The sequence below is a fragment of the Vombatus ursinus genome, unplaced genomic scaffold, assembly GCF_900497805.2.
Source record: "Vombatus ursinus unplaced genomic scaffold, bare-nosed wombat genome assembly UNPS02014770.1, whole genome shotgun sequence".
NCBI classification, from domain to species: domain Eukaryota; kingdom Metazoa; phylum Chordata; class Mammalia; order Diprotodontia; family Vombatidae; genus Vombatus; species Vombatus ursinus.
Window position 1 is genome coordinate 35,634,124 of NW_020954548.1, and position 11,517 is coordinate 35,645,640.

General features: G+C 43.4%; 1 protein-coding gene across 1 annotated transcript; it reads left to right on the forward strand.

Moving 5' to 3' along the window:
• Positions 1-5,280: 5,280 nt before the first annotated feature.
• Positions 5,281-9,470, forward strand: LOC114043889 (tryptase alpha/beta-1-like). Its single transcript, XM_027863121.1, has 6 exons — positions 5,281-5,316; positions 5,459-5,519; positions 6,136-6,298; positions 7,046-7,311; positions 8,592-8,755; positions 8,903-9,470. Exons 1-6 carry the CDS (start codon positions 5,284-5,286, stop codon positions 9,086-9,088), a joined length of 873 nt encoding a protein of 290 aa, XP_027718922.1. The 5' UTR covers positions 5,281-5,283; the 3' UTR covers positions 9,089-9,470.
• The last annotated feature ends 2,047 nt before the right edge of the window (positions 9,471-11,517 follow it).

Genomic DNA, 11,517 nt, shown 5'->3' on the forward strand with positions numbered 1-11,517 from the left:
GAAGGATTTCAATTCAACAAAAGTGATTGGATTTAATCATCAGAACACTAGTAATTTTGAAGAGAGCAGTTTCTGTTGAATGGCCAGATCAGGAGCCAAGTTGTAAGGGGCTGATAAGAGTGGGAAGTGCAGAGACAATGAAGGTAAAACCTTTTTTTTCCATTCTTTTTTCTATGAGTGCAACTCTGGCAGGAAAAATGGTACAGAATGATAATTTGAGTGAATGGTAAGGCCAAGTGGAAGATTTTTAAGGCTGAGGGAGTCTTGGAGATGTTCATAGGTAGCAAAGGAGGGACTAGAAATCTCATTTATTCATTCATTCACTAACCTCATCAACAATGCCTTTGATTTTACATGAATGGGAAAGCAGGCATATATATTGCTAGCTGAGAATATCTTCTTATGGCCATTTGGAGGAGGTCATAGAAAGAGAAAAGCAGCTAGGTTGCTCAGTGGATGGAGCTCTGAGCCTGGAGTCAGGAAGTTCTAAATTTGAATCTGGCCTCAGGCACTTACTAGCTATGTGACCCTGGGCAAGTCATTTAACCTCTGTTTGCCTTAATCTATTAGGGAAGGAAATGGCAAACCACCTCAACATCTTTGCTAAGAAAACTCTATATGGGATCACAAAGAGTCAGGCACAACTGAACAACAGAAAAAGAAAGGGAGAAGGAGAGAATAAGAGCAGAAGTAGAAGGAGTCAGCCGTGGTAACTGTTAGAAGCTGGGCAAAGGAGGAGACATTGGGGGAATAACACGGATAACATAAGAGGGTTTTGAGGTTTAAACTGTAGAAAAGAGGAAGTTACTAAGTATCTCCTCAGTAAGTAAGTTATCTTCTGCTGATAGCAGGGTGGGTGGAATAAGGAGGCTCGTAGAAAATTGAATCTCTCCTCTGAGGAACTTCTTTTTCTCTCCCTGGGCTGGTACACTGATCTAATCTCACACTGGCAGCTCAGGAATATTTTCTGGGAGTGGGGAGGTGGGAGAGAGATGGTTAGCACTATAGCCATGTGGCTACAACTAAAACTTCCCATCAAGATCCTAATGATAACCCTGATATGGGGGGGGGGGGATATGTTCCTACTGCTCTAAATTATTTAATCTCCTGAGCTCCTATTAGTGTGCTTCCCATTTATACAAATTCAATTACCATAACATTATTGATTTATATTAAATAATTATTAAATGATGAGGCAAAGACAAGGATATTTATAATATTTGCTTATTAGAAGGCAAAGCAGAAATAATCATAATAAATGACGAAAGAAGGAATAGTCAAAATATAACATCTCACTTGGGCAGCTAGGTGGCACGGTGGATGCAGACCTGGACCTGCAGTGAGGAAGACCTGAGTTCAAACCCAGCCTCAGACACTTATGTGACCCTGGGCAGGTCATTTAACCATGTTTGCCTCAGTTTTCTCATCTGTAAAATGACCCGGAGAAGGAGATGGCAAAACACTCCAGTATCTTTGCCAAGAAAATTCCAAATGAGGTCACAAAGAACTGGACACGACTGAAATGACTCAACAATAGCAACATCTCCCTCATAAATCTGGGTAACACTCTCCCATCAACTCAGTGTCTATGGAGCACACGTTTACAGAAACACAGCAAGGCACGTGAATAGGGAAACCCACGTGCCTAGGGCAACTCATGACTCTGGATGGCAGGCCTCAATGTCCTAGGGCTCTTTAGAGCACAATTTGTATCACGTTACGACTGGGCCAAGCCATTTCTTGGCTATCTGAACTTTTCGGGTCCTGATAACTCCCTTCCTGGCCAAAGCTGCTACTCCCCAACTCTTGGGCTGATGAAGCAGTGACAATTTTTTTTTTTAAAGCACATAGTCACTGTTGGCTGGGTGCTGAGAGAATGTTATTTTTTCAAAATGAGAAGCGATTTAGTTAAGTCAGAGAACTGCCAAGCTCCTCAGATCTTCTCTCAGGCTCTGAGGAGTTGCTTCTTCTCAAACTGTAGTTAGTGATAGAGCCATGAAGCCTTTCCCCAGCCAGGTTTTCAAATAGCAGGGGATTCTGCTTTGTTCATTCGGCTCTTGCGTACTTTTTTCTCCTAGTTCTGTTCACTTCATTGTCTATTAATTCATATGAGTCTTCAAGGAGTTTGAATTTGTCCCTTTTCTCATTTTTGTGGTACAATAATACTCATTTACATTCACATACCATAACTTATTTAGCATTTTCTTAATTAATGAGTACCCACTTTGATTCTGTTAGTGATTTCAAACAAAAAAAAATCATGTCTGTTAGTAGCTTATATTTTTTTCTTTTGAAAATTACCTGTTCATATTATGTGATCACTTATTTATTGGGCTATGGTTCTTGTTCCTCATAAAATTATTTTTTATGATTACTGCTTACTTCATTCATTTTTTTTAAAAGGAGACTAGTTTATTTATCAATTGAATGGGATTTTTTTAAGCTTTCAATTTTGGTAATCTCTTCTCAATCTCAGAATTTTTATTTTTGTGTTTACTTTTTTTTTCCTTTTGTGGTTTTGCTAATGTTTTGAGTTGTATACCCAATTCACTGACACATTCATTCTCAATTTGTTTATGTTAAGTATCCAGAGATATAAAAATTCCCCCAATGACTGTTGTAGCTACCTCCTAAATATTTTGCCATGTTATAATGCCATTTTAATTGTCTTTGATTAATTTATCTATACTTTCTATGATTTGTTCTTTGACCCACCAAATCTTTAGGATTAAATTAGTCTCCATTTAAAGTAAATATGAGACCCTTTATTCAAGGACCTTTAACTGATTATAATTTTTATTGCATTGTGGTCAGTAAAGGATGGATTTAGTATTTCTATTTTTCTGAACTTGTTTATGAACATTCTGTTAAACTGCATTGGCTATCTGGACGGAATTGACACCACATTAGGACCATAACATTGCAGTCACAGATGTATTTCTCTAGAAAGCAGAAATGGTGCTGCAGAAAATTAAGATGGTGAAAAAAGTTGGACAAGCATATAATGGAGGTATGTGGTGGAAGAAACTCAATTTTGAGGACAATTAGAAACTGATTCTCTAGGTATCTGAAGGAGATAAGGATAACAAGAGTTTGGGAAATGAAAATACATTTATTAAATACTCTGGACTAAGCACTCTGCTAAGAGGTAGAGATACAAAGGGAAAAGCAAAACAGTCCTTGTTCTCAAGAAGCAGACAATAATTTGCAGGGAACAGACAGACTTTGGCAAGTGATATTCCATGGCAGTCCACATCTCTACATAATCCCACTGTGGTTATGTTTGTTGGCCATGAACAAAACCCATTTCATTTGGTAGGACACCATGACTTCTGATTGGCTCTTTTCCACTAAGGTTTCTCTAGTGATAAATGTTTATATGAGATTGCTTAAAGCATTTAACCAAAGACATCTTTAGTCAACAATTCTTTGATTATTAATAACAATTGGGACATGATTTGAGTTTTGTGCTTCAGCACATCATGGAGTAGATCCAGTGCAGAGACCAAGTCATCTATAGAGGGTGAGGTCGTCTGGATGCTGCAGATGTAGAAGGTATTGTGCTGATTGCTTCCAGTCCAGGACCGCTGCAGAGGCCCCTAAAATGATTCAGAGTCATTCTAAAGAGTTTGGCCTAATCATCACTTCAGGGTAAAATACATGCCAAAAAGTGGATCAAGAATGACTTTTGTCCAGAGGACATGATGTGCAGCTGGATGGACAACCTTCAGAACTGATGTAGGACCCTTACTGCAAGTGGACTTACTGCAAGTATCTGAGAACTGAAAAGGAGACTAGGCTGGATGGCCTTTTGGGATAGTGCAAATTACTTTGAATTATCCACCATCTTTCCCCAAAACAAAAACTTACCTTTTTAGTATTGTGTTCTTTTGACACTATTGAATGAGTAGGAGTCATGAAACACCAGTGTCTGAAGAATTGAAGCTGAGGCTCATCTACAGGGCATTGGAGAGGTAGGTGATGGTTGTAAGGAATGTCACTAAAGAAATGTATGGACTGGAAAAGGAGGTAGCTTGGCTGTATGGTGACAGCAAGGAATAGTTGATGGCCAGACCCTGTGCTCCATTGGTTTCCTCTCACTGTCGTGAGGAAGTAAGGACGGTTCTCAGTCAGTTGGAGCGACCCCTTGTAGTGAACTTGTAAGAAGACACGGATAAGAGCTATCCAGTATAGGCAGGCATGGATGGGCTGTGAAATGCATTGTTGGAGGACTAACCACACGGATGAGATTCTAGATCAGGGATGGGGAACCTGTGGCCTTGAGGCCACATGTGGCCCTCTAGGTCCTCAAGTGTTGCCCTTTGAGTGAATCCAAACTTCACAGAACAAATGCTTTTATTGTAATCTATCTTTCTGGAGTATTGCAGTGGGGGGAGTCCCCATTAGTCCACTGTGGAAATAAGAAGAGTTTCTGAAAGGCAGAGAGTAAACTTGTGTGGTAGACCTTGGGAGCGGGTCCCTGTGTTCCCTGGTGGGCAAATCCACAAACTCATGTGGAATTAGACTGAGTCCATTCTCTTTTTGGGATCAAGAAGGAGCAGATGAGAATCGTGATGGGGCAAGCCAGGCTTGGAAGAGCTACATAGAAATGGCCAGAAACTTTAAGAACTACTTACCATCTATGTGACCTTGGGCAAATTATTTAACTTGACTTGGGCAAGGTTTCTGGACTTCAGTTTTCTGATTCCTAATTGGAATTGGACTAGAAAGTCTCTGAGGTCCATTCCAACTTTCACATCTTTGATCTTAAGATCTTATTCATCCATTCAAAGTGAATTAAATATTTGGTATGGGAAAAGTCGTGAACTAGATACTGGGGGCTATTTAAAGCTTAGACATTCATATTCTTAGAGTTTGAAGTCTAGGAAGAGGAAAAGACAGAAATACAGATAACTAATACTGCACAAAGTTACATAATAAATGTTTTTTAAAGGGTTCAAGGAAAGTGCTATGCTTCTGAGGGGAGAATACATGATTCTCTAACCCTGCTTGGGGTTAGAGTTCTCATAGGCCTCTGATTTCCAGGCCACCTGGAAATGGGGAAAGATTAAGAGGATTAGAATTAAGGTGGAGATGGAAGAGAAGAGGATGGGAGCATAGGCATCTGACAGGTCATCAGCCAGACTTCTCAACACACTTCCCGCTTTATTTCCTCCACCTCCTTCACCACTCCCCTCCACTTTTGAGAAGAGGGCTGAGTTGGCACCATCCTCCCTCCCTCCTCTACTTCCTGTCCTTGGAGAATAAGTAGAGGGCTAACTCATGGGGAGGACACAGCACGGGAATTTGGACACGGTAAGAATCCTAATCCCCTACAACAACTTGATATCCAAAGCCCCGGCTCCCAGCACTATGCAGCAGAGGTCATTTAATGAGACCCTGGCTTGCAGGGTTGCTCTTTGCTGGCTTCAGTCACCTTTTCTTTCTTTTCCTCTAGATGTTATGCCTGCTGTTCCTGACCTTTCCCCTCCTGGGGAATTCCATGCCTCTGATTCAAGGTGACTCTCTCTGCCTGATCTTCAAGTAATTAGCCTTGTGCTGATGACATGAGGAGTGATATCTGGGAGGCATATGAGAATGCTTCAACTCTTCCTCCGGGATGGGATGTGAGGTCCTTGAGGTAGTGGTAATTTCTGGGTAACAGGATGCCTGAGTTCCCTGTGGGTAACAGCATTTTGATAGTGGAAAGAGGGCTAGATATGGAATCCGAAAGGCCCCCAGGTGCAACTCCCATCACTGACACTCATTAGCTGAGTGGCTCTGGACACTTATCCTCTTTTTCTGTGTCAATTTCCATTTTTTTCAAATTATAATTCCTTTATTACCCATCTCACAGAGTTGTTGGTAGGATCAAATGAGATCCTATATGCAAAAAGCATTGCAAGGCTCACTGAGTTGTATGTTTCAGGTCCTTAACAAATTTCAGTTGATAATATCATTATCTTTATTATTATTGCTATAGTTATTGTTATGGGAAGGAATAGGATCCCTCAGCTGAGACTTAGCCCATGGCATACAATCTCGGAAGCAGAGGATGATCACTGCAGATATGTGAAGCCTTCAGAGGACAGCTGGATATCTGAACACATCACAGTCACTTTTCTCTCTACTTAGACAGGGAGAAAGTTGGCATTGTTGGAGGCCAGGAGGCTCAGAAGGGGAAGTGGCTCTGGCAGGCCAGCCTCAGGACTTTTGGCGGTCAATTCTGGATGCACATTTGTGGTGGCTCCCTCATCCACCCCCAGTGGGTACTGACTGCTGCCCACTGCATTGGCACGTAAGTCTGTCCCTCCCCACTCAACTGGATGGACATGAATGAATCTGGCATGGGGAAAGGAACAGAGTGGAGACAGGTCTGGGGATGGGAGTCAGGAAAGCTGGATTTGATCTAGACTCTGTCATTGACTCGCTTTGTAGCTTTGGACAAGCTGTTCACCTATTTCTTTAGGCCAAAGTTTCCTCCTTTGTACAATAGGGAGAAGAGTTCCTGTCCTGGTTTCCTCAAAAATGAAAGTTGGGGGCTATGCATTTTTTAAACCAAAGAGCATCATCTGCTTGTGTGGTACCATCACTTTATTTAAATAGGAAACCCAGGAGAGAGAAGGCAAGGTGATAGGCAATGAGCTGGACATTCTTACAGTTTAGGAAGGTTGAGGGCAGCTAGGTGGCACCATAGATACAGCACCGGCCCTGGATTCAGGAGGACCTGAGTTCAAATCTGACCTCAGATACATAACATTCACTAGCTGTATGAATTTGGGCTAGTCACATATCCCAATTGTCTCATCCCCAAAAAACAACCAACCAAACAAAAACCAAACAAACAAAAAACTCAAACCAAACCAAAACAAAACAGTGTAGAAAGGTTGTGGGAGGCCTAGAGAGGCTCGATCTCCAAGTCTGCAGGAGTGAGCTTCAGGTGATGGAGGGAGAGGATTGAGTCTTCAGATTGTTGAACTCAACTGTGACCCTCCAACCCAGACCCAGGTGCCTTGAAGGAACATTCCTTTCCCTCTTCTACCAGTTATCCGGTGGAGCCTTCATCTTTCAGGATCCAATTGAGGAAACAGCACTTGTATTATGAGGACAAGCTCCTGCCACTGGAGAAGATTATTGTTCTTCCTAGCTACACTTCGGCTGAAAGTGGTGGGGATGTAGCTCTGCTGAAACTGAAGAGCCCTGTTAAGCTGTCCAGTCATATCAAGCTCATTAGCCTTCCTAATGCCAGGGAGACCTTTCCCTTGAATTCAGAGTGCTGGGTGACTGGCTGGGGGGATCTTAGTTCTGGAGGTGAGTATTGGGAAGGAAATGGACCCCCCATGGGTCTTCTCAGATTCTGCAACACTGCTGCCAGGACCAGGGTCACAGCTAGGCATGCTAATACCTGGGGGGAGAAAGGGAGGAAAATTTAGGGAACACACGTTTTCTCTCTTCCATTGTCAATTCAAACTATTTAATAAGAATTCTGGGCCCTTAGCCCCATGAGCAAAGATGTCTCAGATCTTTGCTTCCACCCCAGATTCCTCACTGTCTGTGTCCCACATCTTTTATAGCACCAGACTGAATGGAGAGGGCATTGGATTTGGAGGCAAAAGTGCCCTGAGTCCAAAACCCAACTCTGCTACTTACTAGCCATATTAACTGTTGCTTCCCTTTTCTGAGACTCAGGATCTTTCTTTGTAAAGTGAGGGTATTGAATGAATGAATGCAAGAATGAGAAAGCATTTATTCAGCACTTACCAGGTGCTAGGCAGTGTGTTGAGTTTTGGGGGTAAAATAAAAGAAAGGAGACAGTTCCTGTCCTCAAGGAGATGACATTTTAATAGAAGGAGACAACACATTATTATCATAGCATTTATATATCACTTTAAGCTTTGCAAAATGCTCTACAAATATTTTATTTTGTATTTGCAATAAAGGTAAGGGATGTTATTATATTCATTTTACAGATCAGTCAGAGGTTAAATGACTTGCCTAGGTTAAATAGCTAGTGATTGTCTTAGGTCAGACTTGGACTCAGCCCTTCCTAAGTTCAGATCCCATCCACTGACTTCTATCCACTGTGCCACCCAGCTGTGTCTAGGCACAGACAGGGAAGGGAGCTGGAGATTTGCAAGGATAGTAAGCTGATCAATAGGATAGTTAATTGGCTACTCTGTGACCTCCCATGTGAACTGGACCATCAAACAGATCTGGTGATCTCTTGTCCCAATTTCTCATTCCCCTCTCCAACTCTTTCCAGAAGCCAGGGCAGTTTTGACTCCTTTGCCTAGCTTCAAACACTCTATTACAGACCATGGCTTCTGGGTACCAGTTCCCTCAGAGCAGAGACATTGTCCCATAAATATTGGCTGTAGCCAGGACCCTGTTGTGTAGGCCCCTACACCAGCAGCACAGAGAAGATGGACCTCAGTTTTGGGCTCCATCTCTGGTCCTGCTTGCTTGGTGACTAGCACCCAAGGTGAGATGCTCTGAGTCCCTGTGGCCTCTGACCCATCCTAGGGCTTCCAGGACACCCCCCTCTGCCTCTCTGGGCCCATGGCAATATTCTTCTTCTCTTTCTTCTACAGTGCCCTTGCCCCCACCATACACCCTCAGGCAGGTGCAAGTCCCTTTGTGGGATACACGCAAATGTGATCAAGAGTATCATAAGGGAGCATATACCAGCCCATCTGTGAAGATAATTACCGATGATATGCTATGTGCTGGCAAAGTCAATGTAGACTCCTGTCAGGTGAGAGCTCCTGGGTGACTCCTTCTCCTCCCCCCAGCCTCTCCCTTCCTTTTGTCCCTCCACCCCTGACCCCATTGACCCTAGAGTCTACCTCTCCTAGACATCTGACCTTTGGACCAGCCTAACGGACTCTGTGCTGCCTTTTAGGGTGACTCTGGGGGACCCTTGGCCTGCAAAGTTGGAGACTCCTGGAAGCAGGTTGGCATCGTGAGTTGGGGAATAGGCTGTGGCCTTGAGCACAGACCTGGAGTCTATACACGTGTCACAAGTTACGTGGGTTGGATCAAGAAGATTATTTACTCACGCTCCTCTACAAACTCAGTTAATGTCTAAGCCTTCTGTGTCTACCAAAAGGTCCATCAAACCATCCCACTTCCTCTCCTTGTGCATCTTTCTGACCCTGTGTTTCTCTGAGCTCAGCCTTATCCTCTCACAACCTCCTTCTCTGAATCATCCTCTGCTTTTTGGCTGCCTCCCTCAGAGACTGCCTAGTCGTGGCCTTAGAGTCCAGACACCTGGCTTCTAGTTTCCTGCTCTTTCACTGACTCCCTTTGTGACCTTGGACAGGTCCCTTCTTGAGCCTTCTGCTTCATCCTCTGAAAAAATGTGCTGGGGACATGACCACTCCTCTGGCCCTGGGGTTCCACGCTCCTGCAAGTCTGTTCTGTGAGCTGTTTTGCAGAGGTTGATGGATGGGGCAAGAAAGAAAAGGGGAATGGGCTCATTTGCACAGTATTGCTTATGTCTCATTAAACTGTCTGCAAACTCACCTTGTTCTGGAAGCAGTGCTTTCTTTGGGCTGGCTCACCCTGTGGAGCCTATACTTCCACAGTTATGGGGTCTCTGAAAGGGGCTTGAGGGATATCAAGAAAGATGTCCCACAATCAAAAGTAATCTCATTACCTAAAAAATAAAATACAACACCACTGAAAGATCAATCATTCCATCACATGCTGTTGTTAAGTCTTCTCATTCATGTGTGACTCTTAGTGACCCCATTTGGAGTTTTCTTGGCAAAAATGTTGGAGTGGTTTGCCATTCCTTCTCCAGCTCATTTTACAGATGAGGAAACTGAGGCAAATAGAGTTAAATGATTTGCTCCTGGTCACACAGCTAGCAAGTGTCTGAGATCAGATTTGAACTCAGAAAGAAGATTCTTTCTGACTCCAGTCCCAGCCCTGTATTCATTGTACCACCTAGCCATCTTCCTTACATAGTCATCCCAAATAACCCAAAGTACCCCAGGAAAAAGCAATAGAGAGCCATTGCAAAAAACAGAGCTTAGCCATAAAAATTCAAAATATACTGATTATAGCCACTACCCTTTATCAGACTTACTAAAGGGTTCAATCCTGCTAAGCCGCCATCACTTAGGCACCTATTCCCTATCCTTACCCCATGTAGCTCAGGCCTCTGACTATAAATTGAACTGTAGGCAAGCCCTGTAGCTAAAGCCTCAACTAACCTTAAATTTGACTGAATCAGAAAAAAATCTCCTGAATATAATACCTGCTGCCCCTAGACCCTTATGGTGACAGGTACTCTGACTAAACCCTCATTCTGATCAGAGATTCCACCAGTCTCTGCTCTTCAAAGGACAAGCAGGACCAGGGCCAGAGCCAGATCCAGAATCCTTACCCTGAAAAGCATTTCCTGTGTGGGCTGCTAACCTATTTAGGAAGGAGCCCAAAATGTCAAGCTTCCCCATGAACTTCTTTTAAATCAAACTGTTTTTTTAAACATATTACTACATCTTCCATATTCTTCACTTTCCCCTTTTAAATTTTTTTTAAAATTTATTTTTAATTTATGGAATAAATGAGCACTTTCTCAACATAGTACAATAAAAAAGTTGATTGTATACAAAAATGCAAATTACTATGCACACCTTGTTATTCCTTTCAAATATACAACAAAATTATCTTGTAAATTTTTTTCTTCTTTTTCTTCCCTCCTCCACCCCTCCCTAGAGATGGCTACCATTAGAGCCAAGATGGCGGAGTAAAAAGGTAGTTGCTTTCACCCTCCCCTATCAACCTCTGAAAACCCAGAAAATATCACCCCAGAAAAAACCCTGGAACAGCTGAACCAGAAGAAACACAGGGTGCAGCAGCGCAGTAGCCCAGGTAGCTAGAGGGATTAATGGGAAAGGCCCCTCTTACCTTCGGGGAAGGGGAGCAGTATGGAACTGGGAGTCGCCCAGCCAGCTAGTGGAAAGACCCATTTTAGCACACCAGGAGGAGATTCTAGTGCCTCGGCATTCTGCAGCAAACGGGTCTCCCAGTGCCTCAGCAAAAATAAGGGAAGCAGCACTACAAAGGGCCCCAGGCAGATAAGCACCCTGCAGCATTCGTCTGAAAGGAGCTGAAGAAAGCAACCTAGAGTTACCCAAAAGTTCCAGTCTTGCTGATTCCAGATCAACACCAGGTAAGCTGTCAGAACCCTACAGCCTCCAACTGCCAACCAGGAGGAGATCCCGAAGCCCAGGTGGTCAAGCAGGCAAACACCAACAGCTGGACCTCTGAGTGCCTCAGTGAGGGTGGGGGAACCGGTGGAAATCAGCTCAGAAAACCACCAGGTGCCTTGGCATTCTACAGCAAAGGAGTCTCCCAGTGCCTCAACAGAACTAAGGAAGGCAGCACTGCAAGGGGCCCCAGGCAGACAAACACCCTGCAGCATCCATCTAAAAGGAGTTGAACAAAGCTAAAGGAAAGGAAAAGCAGGCAACCTAGATTTGCCTGAAAGTCCCAGCCTTGCTGATT

Coding starts and splice junctions, on each gene's coding strand:
- LOC114043889 (XM_027863121.1), top strand. CDS start 5,284: ATGGGGAGGACACAGCACGGGAATTTGGACACG. Junction 5,317..5,458: donor AGCACGGGAATTTGGACACG/GTAAGAATCCTA, acceptor CTTTTCCTCTAG/ATGTTATGCCTGCTGTTCCT. Junction 7,312..8,591: donor GGGGGATCTTAGTTCTGGAG/GTGAGTATTGGG, acceptor TTTCTTCTACAG/TGCCCTTGCCCCCACCATAC.